The 21425-nt window shown below is 40.0% G+C and overlaps 2 protein-coding genes across 2 annotated transcripts in view; one reads left to right on the forward strand and one right to left on the reverse strand.

Moving 5' to 3' along the window:
- PKD1L3 (polycystin 1 like 3, transient receptor potential channel interacting) overlaps positions 1-21365 on the reverse strand; it is a 35898-nt gene extending 14533 nt beyond the window's left edge. Inside the window, exons 1-24 of the mRNA XM_088171791.1 lie at positions 20981-21365; positions 20273-20437; positions 17501-17686; positions 16623-16733; positions 16068-16215; positions 15200-15420; positions 14146-14550; positions 12945-13043; positions 12178-12227; positions 10975-11080; positions 10162-10369; positions 9346-9569; positions 9248-9255; positions 9066-9200; positions 8136-8741; positions 7489-7683; positions 6552-6677; positions 5137-5319; positions 4006-4130; positions 3075-3201; positions 2047-2181; positions 1152-1377; positions 684-877; positions 61-291 (exon numbers count right to left, since the gene is read on the reverse strand). Of these exons, the coding sequence (XP_088027917.1) occupies positions 61-291; positions 684-877; positions 1152-1377; positions 2047-2181; positions 3075-3201; positions 4006-4130; positions 5137-5319; positions 6552-6677; positions 7489-7683; positions 8136-8741; positions 9066-9200; positions 9248-9255; positions 9346-9569; positions 10162-10369; positions 10975-11080; positions 12178-12227; positions 12945-13043; positions 14146-14550; positions 15200-15420; positions 16068-16215; positions 16623-16733; positions 17501-17686; positions 20273-20437; positions 20981-21365 (4599 nt within the window). The remainder of the gene's footprint in view (positions 1-60; positions 292-683; positions 878-1151; positions 1378-2046; positions 2182-3074; positions 3202-4005; positions 4131-5136; positions 5320-6551; positions 6678-7488; positions 7684-8135; positions 8742-9065; positions 9201-9247; positions 9256-9345; positions 9570-10161; positions 10370-10974; positions 11081-12177; positions 12228-12944; positions 13044-14145; positions 14551-15199; positions 15421-16067; positions 16216-16622; positions 16734-17500; positions 17687-20272; positions 20438-20980) is intronic.
- The window catches only part of BCO1 (beta-carotene oxygenase 1), a 43380-nt gene that overhangs the window by 228 nt on the left and 21727 nt on the right, over positions 1-21425 (forward strand). The gene's annotated exons all lie outside the window — the stretch shown is intronic.

Here is a 21425-nt window from a genome sequence, read left to right on the forward strand (position 1 = left end):
ACAGGCTAGGCATAGTGGGAATTGGCCTGAATACATTGGCTTTATTAGCTGGAGACTTACTTTGGCATCATCCTGGATGTCTTTCCTTCGAGCCCAAATAAGTACAAGCACATATATCAGAAAGATGCATCCTACAGTTGTCACCACCACAGGATTGTCCACGAAGGTACCAAACAGCTGTGCTGTTTTGCTGACATCTATGGCATTGGGTATGACAAAGAAGGAGCTCCCAAAGAAGGTCAGATGGTTGCAGAGGCACTGTGTGCTGCTAGGATTTGTTTTTGGTCCTACCTGAAACCCAGAAAATATTCCTGATAAAAGTGTTAGATGACTTACCAAGCAAATGAAAAGACAGTGCTGAGATTGGTAAGTTAGTGTAGAGAACTGCTGCTCACCAAACTATTCAAGTTCCAATAAGGAATATTAATTCTAACACCTAACCAGAAATGGGCATTACAGTGTATTATGGCCTTGTCAGAATGGTTCCATTTCGTCTTATATAGAAGCTCATCTCAAGAAATAGAAATGGAAATGTTGTTCAAAGATGAGATCAATATGACTAAACTTCTTGAGTTATTAAAACATCTCAGAATGATCTTATTTTATGGTGTCAGTTACTACATGATGGTGGTTATGAGGGCTGGCTTTGTAACAGACACATTGTTTTGTTTTGCTCTACTTACATGACATCCATAGCTGTTCCAGCCTCCCTGGTGCTCATCCCAAAATACACAGCGGGATGCAAAGCAAGTGGCATTTATGGTTAGCCCATTGTAGACTGTTGAATCCGTTCCCATATCTTGTAAAACCATGAAATAGTAGGTTCCCACTCCAAAAATGAGTTCTTCTGGGCTGAGAACCCAGCTGTTTATCTCACCTTGAACATAAATATTTTTGTTTCAATGTGTATATAGAAAGGCTAATTCAGAAGCATGGAGCTGTATGTCATGTAATAAATAAACCAAAGAAACAAGTGTGAAATCATTCTTAGAAAATCATTGATCAAATCATCCCAATCTTTGCTCCTCTTAATGAAAACTTTATTCATGAGATTGGAACTTTGAAGCATGAAGTTTATTTCCAGCTAGACACCTGAACTCATGCTCAAGGCTCATTCTGCAAGTTCACGGGTCACTAACCACTTATCTTACCTCCAGGAGTTTTCTTATAGAACAGATGATTTTTCATGTCATAGTTGGTTTCATTTGGATGATAACCATACCCCAAGTAAAGTATTAGTGGGATGTCATGTTCAGATTCCAGGTGGATCACTATAGATGTGTTTTCTGAGGTAACATTGACTTGAAAAGTGCTGTAATTGCCCAGCTTCAACAGAATCTTATCTTCCTCAGCTGCTGAAAGCCGTGGTAAGATGATCTGTTTTTAAACAGAAAGACTTAGGTTTAAATACAGAAAAGCATTTTTCTTCTTAGCATGCAGCCACATGCTAGATTATGGTTTTTTGTAACATCAGGAAAGCATGGCCAGGAAAAATATCACTTTCAAAGTAATTTTCTGGATAATGTAAACTAACCTCTGAAAAGTTAATTTAAAATCTATGTAGACTCATCACAAAGCCTATGACCCTTAGTGCATTTCTGAACTGAGAACTGTGGTTATGACTGAGACACTGGCCGCATGAAGTGCACATATGAATGATTTAGATGTCATTTTACACATGGGCTAGGAAGCCAAAAAGTAGTACAATAGATACAGTGGTTGGATGATGAAATCAAACTTCACATGGTGCTTTGGGATGACTTTAATCTGGAATCTATTTCCACAGCCATTAGCATTCTTACTTTCATTTAAAGGAAGAATAAAGTGCCTCCTTTTCAAGAGAAGACAGAAATATTTGTTATTTCTTTTACCACATCGCACAAATCCTTCCATCACAACTACAGACAGCATCAGGCCATTACCTAATGTAATGAACACTACCAGCATTTGTGTTCACCTCACAAATGATAACACAAAAGATTGTTTGTCAATGGAGAAAGGTAAAAATAGGAAAAGAGGGTGAAAGTTAGGAAATAGTGGGTTTACCTCAATGTTCTCTTCGAGGTTGCTGACTGGTATGATCAAACCATCCAGATCAGTTAGACTTAGACCTCCCACTGTTCCACTGATGTCAAAACTGTTGTCACTGGAGAAAAAGGGATTCATGGCAAAGCTCACCATCTGTTAGAAGACATTAACAATCAGAGAACTGAGCTATTGTCAATATTTCATTTTATTCACACTCTGAATTGCTGAATAGTGAAAGATTGAGCTTAGATCCAAATAGAAGTCGACTTCCAAGAAGTCTGTATCCAGATTAAAATAAGACTCTACCTTATCTCTAAGGTGAGTCTATAAACCTTGAAAGTGATTTTCATTCTGAAATGTGTACAACAATCTTTATTGTTTCCATATACTGTGACACCTTTTCGGCAGAGTTGGAAAAGGTGCAATGGAAAAAACCAAATGTTTGCAGGTATTTTAGGGTTCTCCTGAGAGGGTCAAATCAACCAGAGAGATATTCAGAAAATTTATTATGAAAATATGACAATTATATGCAATCTATTGTTCTGAGGGAAAAAAGTCCATGTCCTAATTCAGATGGGGGGGACATCATCACTCTTGTCTCCTGCAGGATCTGAGTGCCCCACACTCAGGTGTTGCTTGCTGGGATGAAAAAAGGCTGCCGTAGGTTAATTTGAATGTGATTTGGACTCTGAGCCATTGCATCCATCTCAGAGCATGAGATGTAAACAAACAGCAAACAGATTTATAGGTATTGATTCATTCCACTGCCTGCTCCTGCCATGTATGTGTGAATCAAAGTGTATGTAAGGGGCTGATGGGATGGGGAATTTAAGAATTCAGTTGTCCTTAACTTGCTGAACCAACCTCATGCAATTAACGTAAATGAAGGCTTCTTTGACCAATATTTTCAAATTATTTTCTTGGCATGACAGGAGGAATGATGTGTGCTCGTGTGTTCTCTGTGAAAGGATAAACGATCCTAAAACCATTAGATCAGGAATGTAAACTGGATATCAGATAGAGTTAGATAAAAGCTCTTTACTTGCCCTTATATCCACTGTTTCACCATCAACTCCTGAAACACTGAGAGAAGAAGCAGGTGGGAGAGTAAAGCTGGCAGAGCTGGAATTGGAGATGTTAATGGATGTGCTATCCATGTTTTCTATTTGTAATCTGTCCAGTTAGGGTTGGGCATAAGCAAAGCAGAATAAAAGAGAAAAAAAATAATAAAAGTAAAGAGAAACACCAGAAAAAACCCAAACATCAATAACATGGACTTCACATTTACAGAGAAAGCTTTCTCTCTTAATGAGTATAACTTAGTTGCAAAACTATTTCTAAGTCTACCAACAAATACTTCATACATGAATCTGTCCTTAATGAAGTACTCCACATAATGCTACCACAGAATCATCAGAAAAGGGGTGAAATTGGCATATCTGGAGAGAAAGATATACCAAGATGTACTTATTTGAAGGACTTGATTTCTGTGTGAACATGCTCTTGATTTGAATGCACAGATTGATGTGGATGAAAACCAGGCTCTCAGGGAACAATTTAGGGATGATTATAGGGAATGGCAAATGCTCGTCAGGCTCCTCAGGATTATATTTGCTTCTGCCAAGCTGGTTACAGTTCCATATAACATGTCATTATTGGCAACTTGGAAAAGAAAAGAAACCCTTAGCTGGCATGACATGAGTTTTCTACATAATTTCAAAAGTAAGTGACTACTGCCTCATTCAGGAAATTGTAGTCAATCCTCTGCTGGTTAAAGAACACACAGCATGGGCATTTTTAAGCTGATGCTCCTGGAGTCCAAGCTGTTCTCACTACCAGTCACTAACAGCCTTGTTGCACTATTGAAATTGTCATTATGCTACAATATTTAGTTAGTTCCAAAGATTCTGTTTAAGTACAATTGAATTAACATTTGTAGCTCTCAGAAGCTTCAGTGGGTGACTCTGCAGCTGTTACCTGTGCATGTACATTGTAGCAGAGGGAGAGGTGAGGACTGTTGGCTCATCACCCGGTGCCTTCCCAAACAGAAGGGCACTCTGGAGATTTTCAACTGTACTCAGGAGCTGGTGTGACACTGAACTCTGGAAAAGAATTAGAGGAGGAAACTTACTCAGGATCATCAAGCTGCACATTATTTGTCATTGCTTCCATTCAATTTTGGTATTTTACTAAGCTGACAAACTTGGTGATGAGCTTCCTAATCTCAGAGAAAGTTATTCTATTGCAATTCAGCTTCTGTAATTCTCATTGAAACATTGCAGATATCAAATAAATGCCTTACAGATTTTACTTCTATATTGTATAGTATTTATAACTTCTACACATTGAAATTATAAGCATGACATCAATCAATATACTCATGTACTTTTGTATTAGTGCCCTTAGCTTCACATGTTAATGTTTAGTTACTTGGAAAAGCAACACCTAATTACATATCAGTTGTGTATTATTAGTGGGTTATTGTTGGGACATTTGTCCAGTTCATAATCTTTTCTGTCAGGTTAGATTTATTTCATCTCTACTCCCTTGCAGTGATGAAATGAAAGTATGTTCAGCCCAGGAAACTCACAGAGTCAGCTGTGACAATTAATATATACAAAGGAAAGGGTAGGGCAAAATAATCACGTTGCATCTTTTTGAACAGATAATCAGAGCTTTCTGCAAAAGAGTAAGCAGCAACCAGAGCTGGTTCAAGCTGTGAAGTAGGGGTGGCAATCATGAATATTTAATACCTGTGGCTTCCTTGAATTATGGGGCAAAGGGAGGAGATAGAAGCAAATCTGAAAAAAATCACAATGTGCTTGTCATCGATTAGAGGTCAGAGATGATACTGTGTTCTCTGTCCTGTTCATCTTTCAATGTAACAAATTTTAAAAGGCCTCTATCATGTTCATTACCAGACATTCAATCTTAACATATCTAACTGGGGAGAAATTTCCTCTCATATTCAAGTCCATCATGGTGTCACAATGAACCCTTCCCAGCACCAATTTAAAAATACAGGAGGCACCAGAGATTTTAAAAACCTCCCAAAGCAAACAAATATTCACATATAGCACAGTACAAACTGGACCAAATCTAAATTACCTGTTCTGCGTCTGGCACTGAAGTGTTCCCACCTCTGATTTCTACAGAAGCTTTAAGAACATTGCTCACTGCATTAAACAGATAGTTGGCTGCTTCCTTTAACTCCTCACCATCTCTACTGTGCTCTGTGTTTACAGCAAGCAAGGAGGCACTGACATGTTTCAGAGTGTTGCTGGCTTCCACCTGCAAGACAAACACAGGGAGCAGTTTATATGTGCTGGCACTACAAATTACAGAAGTGACACTTGTGTAATTTACTGAATATTGCAACGTCAGTAATCTCTTGGGACTATTAGTGGCTAAAGCTGTTTTTACTATAATTATTTGTGCTGGAATAATACTTCAAATGCTAATAAAGATCATATACTAGATGGTACACCAAAATGGAATACAGGCATAAAAAATGCAGCCTGCTTCTACAGATATAATCCATAAAAAGATGAATAACGTGCCTGTCAAACCCTGGGCAAGGATAGCTTTTAGATGTACAGTAAAGTAGTAAATTAGGTTATACATTTCTATCTTAGTGCCAAAGTGCTAAGTGCCAAAGAATAATAAGTTTTACAATTTTTATTTTGTGCCTGGATGCAGTTTTGTGACTGGGAAAGCACTGGCCAGATCTTAGCCCAGGATAGTGAATGAGCCAGGCAAATTCACTGCAGGCTTGGACACATGACAGCCTGTGAACGCTGAGCAGCCTTTCTGTAGGGTGAGGGCTGGACCTGAGCTGTTCTTGTCTTGCCAATGTTAACCACATGCTGCTGAAATGCTCCCAAGCCATTGCCTGGCTCCAGCTCTATAATACATCAGAGATCAGGACAGCTGTTTTTATTGCCGGCATATTTGGGAAACTTCCTCCAGTGGCAGTTTATACTATCCTGCTGTATGCTCACCCTGTAAGCATAAATAGCATAGAATAAATAGCATAATAATGTCTTGTTGCCAGACAAGATTCGAGAAGCTTTTGTGAGACCAACCTGCACATTTGTGCCCAGTTCCTCTGAGTGCTGACACGTTCCTTTGACTATTGCCTATATGCATTTTGTGCAGTGCCAGGATGAATGAATGTGGGCAATTCTAGAAAAACCCTCTTGAAGCTGTTCTTCTTCAGGGTTCTAAAAGCACTTTACAGGAGAAAACATGCACCCTGACATGTTTCTGACTAAAAGTTAAGGGTTCTGCCTCACAAATATATGATAAATATAACGGTCATAGCCTGGATTGTAGAGATTGCTGAGACAATATCTGAGAGTTGAATTTACTTACTCTAAAGAGAGTCAAAATACACATGCTGGTATAGTTGAAAATATGGGTAAGAACAGATAATTATAAGGCATTGAAACTCTTCCACGGACAGCGGGATAATTAAAGTCTCTACTTTAGTGTGAAGAGATACAAGATGAATTACTTCTTACCTGTGCTGAGACAGACAGCTCTTCACTCCTATAAGTGATTTCTTTCAGTACCTCTGACATCTTCAGAGCAGTCTGCATTGATGTTATGTTAACAACAGAGAGAGTTGTCAGCATCAGCCCTCGGAGCTTGGGATGAAAAGGGATAATTAGACAAAGGAACAAGATGCTAATTAGGACTGTGAAAGTAGTGCTGTGTATTGGCAGCCAGGCTCGCTGTAAGTTATGCAGTAGAGTAAGACTCCACAATAAGAATCATTTGAGCTGATATTAGCTCTACTGACAAGATGCCACTTGCCCTAGTAATTATATAATCATGAGTTTTATGTTAGCTCCCAGCACAGAGAATTCATACACTTAACATCCATTAAGAGCAAGGAGAGTTACTTGTGAGAATTTGTACTAATGTATGTGAATTACTGCGTAAATGCCACTTCCAGAGAAAGCAGAGCCATGTGTGATTGATGTTATTCAAATAATGAATCTTAATTGAAGGATGCATTCTCTAGATCTCTTCATCTGAGGCACTCAAAGCACTGTACAAATATCAGCTTATGACTGAAACATCAACTGGTGGCTAAAATGGACAAAAGAAAATTACCTGCCATCTAGTGCTTTTGGAGGAAATTAAATAGAATATTTATCCCACTGGAGATGCCATTTTATTGATATTTAAATCGCTTTGGAAAATCAGGTTTAGATGAACTAGTTTAAATTAATGAAATAACAATTGAGAATTAACTGTTTTACTGATGAGTGATAAAACAAATAATTTATGTAGACAAATAGTGAAAACTAGCTGAAACCTGTGCCAAGCTCTGAGACAGATGCTAGAAACTTGAAACTTTCATTGATTTCAAGTAGTGATATGTGAGCTTTTTATTACTTAAGAGCTTTGAAAGAATATGAAGAATCCATTATATGACATTGTTTTGCTGACCTCTTTTCGTGTAGTTTTCTGTAAAGACATGTTAAAACTTTCCTCTTGGATCTGCTGATTAAGGACAGATGTCACTGACTTGTAGAGCTGGAAAAGACTCATGCTGTTGTTGCCATCTTTTAGGATGGTGTTTGCCTTCTCAGATATCACAGCCTGCAGGGTCAGGTTCCCATCCATCATATCTGCAGGTCCAACCTGATGAAGGAATCAGAAACGCTCTCAGCATTGCCACGGCTGTTACAATTTTCTTTGAAGAGCTTTCATGATCATCTTAATGACACACTTCATGTTCTCCATTTTAAATGTTTTCTTTTTAATGGCCTGGTAAGGGTCTCATTACTGTGGCACTGGGGAAGAAGCAGGAGGCTTTTGGGGCCTGCATAGAGTAATTCCAGACTCAGTAAATAGGCTTACACTGCTCAATCAATGTCCAAACAATTCTTTTAGACTTTTGTTCTAGAAAAAAGGGCAGTGGAAGATCTTTTGACCTTGAGCACACAGAGAATAGTCTCTGTTAGATAGAAAAATGGTGATTATGGCACATTCAGAAGGAAGTAATATATCTAAAACAGGAAGAAGCACCAAAAGTCAATTATGAGTTAGTCATCAACTTGAGAGTTCTTGAAATAAATTAATTCTACCTGTACCTTCACTGAAGCATTTGTTTGAGCTGTATCACCAAAATTGTTGCTAACAATAATTGTCACATATAAAATAAAATCATTTTCCTTTTCTCCAAGTGGAAGATAAACTGGGAAGAGTTCAGGATCTGGGCTACAATCCAGGAGAGAATCTGAAACAGGAAAGAAGGAGTCAGGGACCAGACACCACAGAGACTCCTCCTGCTCTCTGAGAGCAGGGGACTCGGGGCATGGCTCACCCCTGAGCAGAGCAGGGCACGTTGTGCCTTTGCTCTTGTTGGGAGCAGACAAACCGCTCTCCGGGGACTCACCTGGTGTCACATAGAAGCAATATGTGAGCTGCCTGCTCGGACGGGGCTGGCCCGAGCCCTGGGAGCCGGGAGCGCTGCAGGAGACTCGGAATGCGGTGAGCACCGAGCCGTGCCCGGGACTCAGGGCACAGACCGGGGCTTCGGGCGGGGCCACGGCGCTCAGCTGGAACGAGCCCTCCCCGTAACCCCGCGGGGTCCTGGCTGCGAGCGGAGGGAGCGGGCTCAGCCACGACCGTGCCCCGGCATCGCCCACCGAGCCACGGGGCTGTCTGCCCCTCAATAAACCGTGAGAGGAAAAGAGCTATTTCGAATATGTTAATGTTTGCGTTATAAAGCAAAGCTCCATTATTTGATCAAGCGTTTAGCATAACTTTGTTTCAGGTGAGTCTTAACACCTGGAGTATGATAACTGAATTTCTCCTGCTGTGAGACACCCCAGAACAAACTTATCTCTTCATTGTTTTAAAGAATTCACCTATAGAGTAACACCTTTCAACCTGTGGATTAATTCACCTTCACATTTGTCAGTGAGGCTATGTGTGTGTGACATCGATGTGATGTCAGCAGAGACTATCTCAAAGGAGTTTGTAAAACCCTAAAAACCCTGTTAGCCCCTACCTGTTACTTTAATCTGAAAAGCTTCTCCCTGTGTCTGCAAGAAGGAGCTGGTCATTCTTAACACAGACGTGTTGCTTTGAAGCAAATTCAAAGAGTTCTGGTGGAAACCAGTCAGGCCACAGGCCGGAGGGAGGGTTGTGGACTGGAAAATCAGACAGAAAAGAACAAATGGCAGTAGAGGCTCTTTGCTGTTCTTTCTGGCGTGATTTATCAGGAGCAGGGTGGCAGTTTGGTTTCCCTCATTATAACTTCTCCCAACCCAGGCATCCCCTTGTCTCAGTTTTCACTAGTATTTTCTAAGCATCCATTTGACAAAATCTCCCTCTGAGGCCACATGGCTTTGTGGATTTTTTGTGTGTGCAGTATTTCTGACAAATCTGGTGCTCTCACCTTCTTTTGGAATGTGTTATCTAAATACCAGTTATAATGTATGGCCTGGGAATCCTCTTGTCCAGAGACACTCAAAACAACTTCATCACTAACATTCACTGGCTTGCAGTTTGCCTCACACCTGTAAGGAAGTAAGATGGGAGTTACATATAGTATGAGATGTCTAGGAGAAATTTCAGACTTATGGCATTTATTCCTTTTGTTTCAATGAGGTTGACACATTGAAATGTCCAACACTGGAAGGATGCAGTGGGATCAAAAACCCTAAGTGGTTTTTGGAAGAATGTTTTTCAGTTTATAAAAGGAAACATGGACTGAAAAATGCAGCAAGACTTATTTGGTCAGTAATTTTTATAATAGTAAGGTGTAAATGGATTTAGAACAATAAATTTTCTTTACTGTGAGGGTGTTGAAGCCCTGGCACAGGCTGTCCAGAGAAGCTGTGGATGCTCCATCCCTGGAAGTGTTCAAGACCAGGCTGGATGGAGCTCTGAGTAATTTGATCTAGTGGAAAGTATCCCTGACCATGACTGAGGGGTGGAATAAGTTGATCTTTAAGGTCATTTCCAACCCAAACCATTCTGTGATTCTATGATTTTATTATTCTATGGTTCTAAAAGTACAATACCACTTTATTATTGGAAACTGTGGCCTTACACTATGCTTGTGCAGTAATGATATTAACTTGTGAATACCAGCGTTTAAAACCAGACCTGATTTCCAGTTGCAGTTGTTGTTTTGCAGTCACATAGAGACATTGCTCATCCTGCCCCTCTTCACTGCCATGGTTTCGGACGGTAATCCTGACAGTCACTGCTGATTTGGGAGGAGGAAGGCAGGAAGGTGGGATTTGCACCTCACTTTGGTTGATTAGGATTATCTGTTGCTTCACACATTCATTCCAGGCAGGCCAGCAAGCTCCTGCAGAAACATTTCCTTTATAGTTAGAACAGCATCTTATAAGGGACTTTCCTGCCATAAGTTTCAAAGAGCTTTACAGACAAGTTTCTAGAATGCAATTTAAAGAGTTGGCAATCTGGATTCAGAGTACAGGCTTTTCCAAAGTCATATATGAGGTCAGGGATAATTATGGGGTTAGAACACAGATGGCCTGAATCTCAATCCTGTTTTCAGCCAGAAATGTTTTTGCATCATGTTTAATGTTAATTATTGCTGTTTTATTGAGACACAGGTACTTTGCAAATGCCTAACTATGTAAGTCACTTGGGATTAGTCCTTGGCTAAAAGAGTGAAGCTTAGGACAGGTAGATCTTGAAAAACTGAAAATCTGAAACTTTTGGGAGAAGACAAGATGGAGTGCTATGCTGTATTATATACCATAATTAGTTTGGTGCCAAAAGTAGGGTTGGGTAGGAGGACATCCTTTGTGTACACTGAGTGGCAAACTTTAAAGCCAGAAAATGAAGCATCCTTAAGTCAGATTTTCAGCACTGGATCTGACACAACAGTGAGTTTGTTACTCATCAAGTAGAAGTTGGTGAATAAAGTTCAGGAAATGCACGAACCACAGGTCCAGAGAAAACTGGAATTATTGCTGTTGTCTGGCCAGCCAAGTGTAACAGTTGTGAAAGGATCCACATGGCGACTTGGTTTAATATATATTCTGTGATCCTAAGTAAGAAATAAATGTTTCAGTTAGACCACAAACATGTATAAACACACACATATGTTACTTCTTTATAAAGAAAAAGGTCTGAAAGTATAGACCCCAAATCACTGGATGCAGATCTGTAGTTTATATGATCTTTCCCTTATCAGAGGTAGTATGGAGTAGAAACTATGGGAATAGAAGCAGATGGCACAGAAAATTTGTGTGGTAACATTCTCCCAAATGCAGAATTGGTTTAGGAGTGCAGCTCCCATTTTCAAAACCAGGTACTTAGGAAATTAATTCATATTAAACCTTCACCTCTGGACCAAGACCTCTAACCCTTGAATAACCAGTTGTCTTCTAGTGCACCCTTTTTTTATCTGAATTGGATATATTGCAGCTATAAATAAAGAGAAGAAGGGGTAGCTCAGTTTGTCTTTCTGTGTACCAAACTGTGATAAACTTGGGTTTGGATTAGATTTATATTCCTCTGATGCAATACATTCTTACAGGCAATCTGTAAAGCATGATGGCTTCTAGTGGAGCAATAAATCTCCCACAGCAGATGTCTGTCTGCTAGTGTTACAGTTAAAAACTAAACTTTTAAGATGATAAAATATTCTATCTGGCATTTTTATTATTTAAATTTGGACAGCTGCTAGCAATTGGTGTATCATTAACTTCTTAGATTGCAATAAAGTGGAAAATCTTTCATTGCAAAATAATTTAAACACTCCAATACAGAAGTAGAAAACACTTGGGAACCATATAAAATATATTAAACTCTACTTGAAGATCACTCTTCAGAGAGAGGTTTGCATAAGTCAAGTAGATGAATTAAAAATTCATCTAAACACATTTGAACTTCCAAAACGGAATTGTTGTGAAAAGTTCATTTTCTTTAATCTTTTTTACGAATTGTAGATGGAATGCCTGTAAACACATTTGTCTCCGAGACTTGTGGTGTAGATTTTGTGTTAAGCCATATGGGGAACAGAACATCTAGTCCATAATTTACTATGCTACAAATACTTCTTTTCCCTGTCTTATACAGCACTTTCACTGGTAAGAAAAATTTATAATCAATTTTAAAGAAAGATCCTTAAATAATACTTACATTTTTCTTTTGAGTATTTGTTTTGTAGCTGCCTTCTTCCTTAGCAGAATCTGTTTAATGCAAAAAAAGAGCAGAATATTTTAGTGCTACTTGTAAAGCTTTCAGACATCCTCAGTGAATCTGACTTAAATCCACAGGATTTGACTGACAGTGTGAAAGATGAGGCTGTAAGAATCAGACTCTAGAGCTGTGATAAACAGTCCAGTCAAATAGGTAAAATGGTGACAACAGGCTCATCACAGACTACAAAGGAGATGATCCTGATTCTTCAAACATAACGGTATAAATCAAAATATATTCACAGAAGGTGATGGAGTTTCACTGATGTGCAAAGGAAAATTGATGGAAAGCACTGGAAAACTTTCCGTACAATTAGTGCTAAGGTTATTTTATTTCTGGTATAATCTGCTCTTGTAAATGTAAGGATGAGCCATCTAGAAGCCATTAGTGACAGCAATTTATGAGACTGCTGTGATGCATATATCTTCTGGTTTCAAAGCTATGTCCTGAGCCATAAACTTCACTAATTATTTCTAGGACAAACAGCAAATGTGCAATGTGTTACATATACAGTGATGCTAATTGATGACTACATCAAAGTCGGGGAATCTGCCTTCATCAGGAAGAAGCCTCCACAAAAGTTTTCAGCACTGTTGCTGGAAGGAAAGCAATTACTACATGCAAATTATAAACACTTCATTAAATGCTCTGATTGCAAAAAGACACTTACGTGGTCAAAACCAGCACTGTCAGATTAAAGTAATTACCTTTTTTATGGGAACTGTTTGCCAACACAGTGATGAATCCAAGATCCAGACTCATGTTTGAGAAGGCATTCATGGCCACGACTTTCACTAGAAAAGTCCCTAGAGAAGGCAAAGGGCCAGTTAAGAGTACCAGTGGGTCCAGTCCAACAGGTTTGAGGTATAATATCCAATCTGTACAGAAAACCTCCTTCTTTTCTGTTAAGAGTTTTCAGGGGAGTTTCTGATGGGTGTCCATTGCTGAAATGCTTTTCCTGGAATGTTTTTCCCCTTTATCTGAACTTCTTAATAACTCAGTTGTCCTTTTCCTAGCCCTTGTCATGCTATTCTTTGTCAGCTGACTATGGTATGATCACACAGGAAACTAGAGGTGTACGAACACTGGAGGCCAAATGAGTTTAGGCATCTTGAGACAGCAGCTATCTTGTTTGAAAATTTCTGCCTATGGGGAAGGGATGTTCAAATGGGTACAGGGAGAACAAATAAAATTTTAATATTGAATAATTTAAAAATATGAAATGAAATCATAATTAGCTTCTACTCTTCCCACTTTGGCATGAGGTTGGAATAACTCATTAGAGGTGGAAACTTTTTTATCTTCTGCCACTGTTAATTAACTCTTAAGCACAATCTGCCTAATTCCACATTTTAAAGGCTTTGACTATGCAATTATGGAAGGATAATATTGCTAAATGTTTACTCATAATTAACTCCAACAAAAGTTATGTGTTGGAAATGGACATGCAGAAAAACTCCCCTTTTCTTTGTCATCTCTACTGAGAACTCCTCAGATTATGGATTACTTCAGTGTAAAATGCAGAGCAATCTAAACTTGAAACATTATGAACAAATAGGAGGAAAACACTTTGCTATTCAAGAAAATATCCTCATTTGTACTTCAATCAGATGGTGCCATGAAAAAATAAACCCTATGTCTTTTCACTGTGTCTTTTGCATTGCAAGAATCAGGTGAAGCCTTGCTCTGAGCCTGCATATGCAAACCCATTTGTCAGCTCCATTTTTTAGCTCACTTACATAGGACTGTGCTGTTCATCCTGCTCTGCAGACTGAGTCTGAGCAGTCAGAAAAGCTGCCAAATTCGGGTGTACATTACTGTCCCCTAGCCCAGGGTGCTGTGCCTGTTTTTGTGACCTGTACTGATCTGTGATGTCCGGGAAGCACAGGGGGTGTCAGTGTGCTGTACCTTCCGAGGGCACAGGAACGCTGTACATCCGCGGCTCCCCGCGAGGGCCATCTGCTTTGTGGCAGTGGGTTTGGTTGGCTCCAGTCACCTCAAACATCAGCTTCTCTGGGGCACCGTGGGACACAGAGACATTCACCTCCAAATCCTCCCCCAGCTGCAGAGTGTGGGAAGCTACAGCAGCCTGAATTCCAGATACTGGCTCAATTAAATGGACAGCAATTCTCTCGGAGATCTCCGAAGCCTTCGTGTTCCTGGATGCTCGGATTTCCAGCTGATGTATCCCTGGGCCTATCAGCTCCTGAGAGGCACTGTTGAGTGTCAGGTTATGGGGAACAAGACCTTCCTTTACACTGGATTCAGTCAGTGTCATGTTATCTGCTAACACGCTGTAGGTTACTCCATTGCCTGCAAAAGCACAGATGAAAATTTCTCACAGCTTGTGCAATAGGCTGACAAATTCCAACTGCTTTGTTCAGCATTCCAGTGCTTATATAGCAGTCACAAGAATACTGCAGCAATGCAGTCACTTTTAATAAAGTCACTTAAGGTGACTTAATGAAAATCTATCGTGTGTTTTCTGCTGGGAATGTTTTGAGAAGAGAATTCAAACATACGCTACTGAATTTTAATTTTTTTCAGCACATGTGGCTTCCAGGAACTTGAAGTGAGAAAGAACTGGACACCAGCAAATGTGTCCAGCTCAGAGAGGAATCCTCTTACTCTAATCAGTAGAGCATTTCCATGAATTTCTAACTTCAAATACAGAAATATTCTGACAGGCATCACATGGATTTTTGTGACTGAAGTTATGCTTGTGCCATCAGCTTTGTCAGTAGGAAAAAAGGGTTTATACTTATGCTTTGGGTGGTGAAATGTGTCTGAGGAAGAACCTCTCCAGGGGAACTGAGAAAATTAAATTGCAGGAACACAACAGTTAGAAGGAAAGCATCCACTAAAAAGAAGGACTATTTTGCATAATGAAAATCCTGCTTCTATCTCATGGATGGATAATATTTATCCTTCCCGTTAAATCATGCAGAGAAATTATCCTCACCTCCAGTGAGCTGAACTTGGATCCACAACACCTCCCCATAGAGCGTACGGCAGTGGGAGCTGTTCCCTGTTTCACACCGGCTGTAGCACCCAGTAATGCTGAGCTGATCCACCCCATCCTGAACGGTCACCTGCCTCTGGGCCATCACATGCCACTCACTGGTGGTGCACTCCACAAAAACAGTGAACTCCCCAGGAGAGGAGTACGTGTATGTGAGGTTGCTGACCAGTCTGGAATAGAAAGAGAACAGCTGCTTACTGTGGAAGACCATCCTGGGAAGTCCTTCACCTTACATGATTACACATCCCTGAATGTCAGTCATTCAAAGGCTATTCGTACCACTAAGACAAAATCTGATTTTTAAATCCAGCAGAAAAATGTTTGATCTATTAAAGACAGGATTTTTATGCAATTAAAAGAAAAACTACAGAATGTCCTTGTTATATTCTAATTGTTGTAAAAAACAACTCTTTAAACTTAAGAAAATAACATTTGCTTGTAGTTTGGCAATTACTGACATGTTTTCAGTAATTCTGAGTTGTAAGCTCTCAAATAAATAGTCTTGGAATATTTGCTTGTAGTTTGGCAATTACTGACATGTTTTCAGTAATTCTGAGTTGTAAGATCTCAAATAGTCTTGGAAATAGGAAACACTTGTTATAATAGAAAGGTTGTGTTTGGCAGCTTAATATAAAATTTTGTATTGATTTCAAGACAGGTTTTTGCAGAATCCAAGTCTCTCGTAGGTATGTTCTATTATTAAGCTATCTAGTTTTTAACATCTCACGTTTGAGATTTGGCACATTCAATAAAGTGCAAGCAATGAAATGTCCTCTTTGCCTGAAGAGAAATGAAAGCTATGTCTTACGTTAGAGGGTAGTAAGGATCAATAGTGTGACCATCTCCAGTGCTAATGGTACAGGAAAGATTCCCAGAGTATGGTGAGAGCAGCCAGTTCAAAGTGAGCGTGATATTTTCAAACACAAAACATGTGTCTGTCATAACCAGCTGCAGACCTGCAAAACAGAATTCAGTGCCAGTGTTTTTCTACTTTTGTTACAAGATTCAATTAATTTTCAGGCATTGACAACCAACCTGCTCCAAACCACACTTGGTACTGCTGCTAATTTGTGTGCATTAGTGGTGTGACAGGGAGCTGATTCTTTTCCATGACTGCTAATCAAAATTCCTATTGGAACATAGTTTAATCTAAATGTGTTTTATGTTTTATGAATTTCTGGGCTTTGTCTTCTACCCAGAACCGTTAGGACAGGGAATCTACATTTTTGGCCTATTTTCAGTGATCACCACTATTCCAGTTTCTTCCCTGAGGATGGAACAGTGATTTTTAAGATAAATATCAATGGTCACAGTGTTACAGCAAAGAACAGCACAGCGTTTTGGTGCGGCCCCTCCCTCTTACCTTCCTTGCAGTGATATTGAACAGACAAATAGCTTCCCAAAGCTGGACAAGGATCTCCAAAGAAAGTGCCATCTGCTGCCACCTGGCAGGCCTGCAGACCGTGACACTGGCCTGGAAAGGGAGCATTTCACATCAGCAAGTGGCTTTTGCCTTTACTGTCACAGCAGCTCAGATGAAAGATGGTTGAGAAACAAAAAGGGAAGGAGGAGCAGTATAACATCTCTGATTTCTAGACAAATTTCCACATCGCTCTGACTTTAGTGTGTTGCTTATTGTGTGGCATTTCTTAGCACCACTTCATTTTATTGGAACAAAGCTGAATTTGAAAAGGTACTAAAAAATAAAGCCTATGTGTTTTGTTTAATTTTGTCTGAAAGTCCTAAGAATGACCCTGGGGACAGGCTACAGTCACTGTGTAGTATCCAGGTGGGTGGGTGCCCAATATGTGGCAGGCAGCAGCAGGTCCCTCCTGCCCTCATGTCCCCATGAGTGTCAGCCTTTTCACCCCTCCTGGTTTGGAGTTAGGTTTGTCTGGTTGGGTTGCCTTGCATCTCTGTCAAACCTTGTGTATCACACCGAATTTGTCAAGGAATCAGTGTGCTCACTTATTTCCTTCCTACAGTGAGAGTAGCCAGGCACACCCTTGTCCTTTATTTACTCCTCTTCTGTATCTTTGCTCCTCACAAAACCCCTCCTTTCCATCCAGCCTCCTGTAGCAACCTCCTCCCTGTCAGAAGTTCTCTGTGATTCCCTTTATTTTAGGAATAATCCACTTTCCCATTTGCTAACTCTACTGGAATACAAGATAAAGTATTTTAGGGACAAGAAACTTTGCTTCCCACCCTGTGTTTCTGACAAGCAATGCTGTAAGATACCACCTGCTACTTCATCCTTGACACTGATCCAGCTGCAGCCTTCATCTGTTTCCAGCTGGAGAGGAGTCTCTGACACACAGTAGTGAGGGGTCTTCCTCCCGTAGAAGCTCTCTTCAATTTGAATAACTTCTCCTGATCCACACTGTACAGTGGCATTGTAATTATCACAAGCAATGCTCTGGCCAGATTCTAACAGGAGAAAAAAACCCAAATATTGCCTTTTTGAATTTCTGAAAAATCCTGCTACAATTCTACTGCGTGTCCATTTTGTTTTGTTTATCTTCCCTTTTCTCCCTTCTAAGCTAAACAATTAAGGATACTTAAGAAAATTACAAAAGAATTATATATTTTTCTTTTTAAAAAGTCAAAATTGCTAGATTATTGTTTTTACTGCCTTAAAATATTGAGGAAATTTTCAATAAGCAAAAAACATTTTAATTATAAAAATAAATAGTATTTTTGTGGAAAACTCTTAGCCTTTTTTTGACCTAAAATACTGGAAGGTTTAAAGTTACTCCTTCCTTCCGAAAGAGATGTATGGATTGCATAATATTCAGGTAATTGCTTTGGAGAATAGTTTGCATATTAAGTATGGAGCTGATCCCATTTCTGCAACAGAGACTCCTTTGTTCCTATGTGATATTTGACTGACTTCATTCACTAGGACTGCTAAGATGGGTAAGGTCATAGCTCTAAATGCATACACCTCATTCTTTGATTAATCTGGGACAGTTAATTATCTTTCAGAATTCTTCGTAGAGTGTAGTAATCAGGATACTTAATACCCTGAAGAGGGGGATGTGAATAACTGCTCTCATATGGGAGTGTTGCAAAAGGATGTTTTTGTTTCAGCAGTCCCGGTTTTAAATACATTGTCCTCCCGTTGTTGTTTGGATCATTCCCATCAAGTCCCTTGATTAACAGTGCCAGTGTGTGCACACTGCAATAATTGTGTGCTATTGTTATTTAAGGGCTAAAGCTAAGCCTGGCTGTAACTATAGCAACATGATCAGTTTGTAGACTAGAGCTCTCTGAACAAGCTTGAAAAATAACTTGCTGGTAAATTCTAGTATGGGCTATTATCTCATGCCCTTTTTTGTTCTCTGTATGAAGATTTCTCGCAGTATTTGCTGTCTCAGCAACTTTTATATGGAAAGATGTACAAAACTTGGTCTGTGTTTCTAGGTATGAACCCTGGTCAGCTACATACATATTTGCTATAATAAACTGCTAGCCTACAGAGCACCAAATGGTAGAATTGCCTTGATCTGGTCTTTGGTTTCCTGGGTAGTGGAATGATGAATGTAGCATAGGATATTGTTGCTCTTGGAATTTAATGGGATCTCAGTCATATCCTATGATAACAGATGATAGTTTCCTTACAAACAGACAGTTGTCTACCGTGGTTGTAATGGAAAAATAATTTTAGTCTGTTTTTGCAAGGAAAATAAGCTCAAGGGATTGTGCTGTCTGCCAGTTTCCCCCAGTCATTTTTAATGTTAGTCATCGTCAACTAAATTTGATAGATAGATATAAACCTCCAACACCCTAAAATTTCATGAAATGCAATATCTAGGGAGAAGAGAAAGAGCTACATCGATGCCTTTGTGAGGAGTAGGAATTATAACCCTATGTTTACTTATTCTGGGACGTGGAATTCAAGTGGCCAGCACATACAGCTGGAGCTCTGGAAGAGCTGCAGGGGAGGGAGCTGAGGGAGTGAAAATATTTGCAGAGGTGGAACATGCTGGGGATATGGGAGTGCTGAGAAGGAGGGCAGGGAGGGGATGTAGAACAGAAAATCAGGATCGGAAACAAAATTTTATTAGCTTTGCTAGTTGCAGAACAACTTATTTATGTCAGTGACTGCTGGACAGGGCAGTAGCAGTTCTAGGGCTTGTGGAAACCTGCACTTGCATACTTGATTGGAAGCCTTTTTATATTAGTGAGCCCACAGCCAGACTGTCCTTCCACAGTGCTTGTGACCCCAGTTCTAGCTGCAGTTTAAAGCACTCTTGTGCAAAGTGTGAGGAACACAAATTCCCCTCATATCTATATGTTGAAAGGATTGATGTTACCAGCATTCCTTTCCAGAACTGTTTGTTCCAAGTCACCATTTGTGGGACACAATGTCTGTGGATTTTCTGTCTGAGCACAGGAAGTACAGGTTCCTGTCTGCTTCCTTAACCTGGGGAAAACCTTAAACTTCACGTGATGGAGGGGTCTGAGAAGAAACAAGAAAAACTTGCTCTTAGTTTGCTTACTCCAGGATGCAAGGAGTGGTGCCTCTGGAAGCCTGACTGTATTTTTGCTGCAGTTACAAATGGAAATTTTTCTGACACACATTAATGAGTGTTTTTACAGGGCATCCATACATGTCCCACCTAGCCCAGGTATTATGTGGGAGTTTATTCTTGTAGCTGTGCTTTGACATAGCCAGCTTATGTCCGCTGTAGATGTGGACAGCTACACATTAGATTCACTCTCAGATCCATTTCTATTTTATCAACCCTCTGCTGGAACCCTGGGCCTTAATGTCTGGTTGCTGAGCACCTACATCTCCCAGTGATTTGTGGGTTCTTCCTTCTTTGGATAAGGTCTTACATCAGCACACTGGAAAAAGAGCACCTGCTGGGGTTATATGGCTTTTTGCTTGTTCACATTTAGTAAGATTCATTAAGTTATTTCCTAGCTACTTTGAAGCAACAAGGCAATTTATACCCCATTGTAGTCATGGTACACTCACTTCACTGTTCCAGCTGCTGTGTATCTTACCGAACTCACAAATGAAGTCAAATTCTTGGCTGCAATTTTCAGTCACACCCCACTGATACTTGGCATTCTTCAGGATGTACCCACATGTGGATGAGAAGGGAGATGGCTGATCCTTGTACCAGTTACTGTAGCTTATATTTGAAGTGTCCAGCCAAGTTATTGATCCTGTGAACAGAGAAATTGTGTCCTGAATGTTTATTTTCCACAGTAATACAATTAGAGTCAGAGTCTGCAGAACAGTACTGTAGCCCTGCTCCTACTGAAGCAGAGATGGTTTAGTCTGGGTAAGGATATTCAATTACATTTTATATTGAACCTGATACAATCATGAAAAGAGACACTGCCACTTCCACTTGTGCTCCCAGCCTCAAGATTTCACCATTTCCCTTGCATCAGACCTTGCAGCACTTCCTAGTGGGATGAATTGGCTTCCAGTGGAGACTTAACACTGCACATTTGTTTCACTGGGTCAGCAAGCTGGTCTCATTCACCATGTGTTCACACAACCACAAGATCCAATGGAAAGGGTGATAACATGCAACAAGGAAGTGAAGCAGACAATTAATCATCTTAATATAAATGTGAAGATACAGCAATAAAAGACAGAGGCTTTTCAGCAGATATCTACAAAGGCACTGCATTTTTACCATGTAAAGAAAGCATCATGAGCTGACACAATTTTAAAGACACTGTTTTAAAACCACCTACCATCAGCAGTTTCATTCAGCAAGGAGTTTGAGATCAGTCCTATCCACCATTCCTGATCCTCAGCAATATGTTTTTGCAAGAACTCTTGAGTGTCTTCATTTTGAATAAAGACAAGATGCCCTCCTCCTCTCTCACACCAGCTCTGGGCACTTGTGAAGGTTTGCTGGAGTCTAACAAACTCGTAGCATGAATGGTTGAAAGCTTGCTGGTACTTTGAACAAGGTATTTCTTCATCAGTTGCTTCCTCCACAGCCATGCACACAGCAAGAGACATCAGAACTGTGATCCCCAGCCACATTCTCAGCTCAGTGCCGTGTGTTGCACTCGTCTTGCTTTCCAGGGCACCACTCTTTTTGCTGCCTTCTTCAAAAGCTTGAGATGTCATCCTTGTCATGTCATCTGCATTCTCCTTCCTCTTTGCTGCTTGCCACAACAGCAGCAATAG

This window comes from Sturnus vulgaris, chromosome 12 (assembly GCF_052056855.1).
Source record: "Sturnus vulgaris isolate bStuVul1 chromosome 12, bStuVul1.hap1, whole genome shotgun sequence".
Lineage (NCBI taxonomy): Eukaryota > Metazoa > Chordata > Aves > Passeriformes > Sturnidae > Sturnus > Sturnus vulgaris.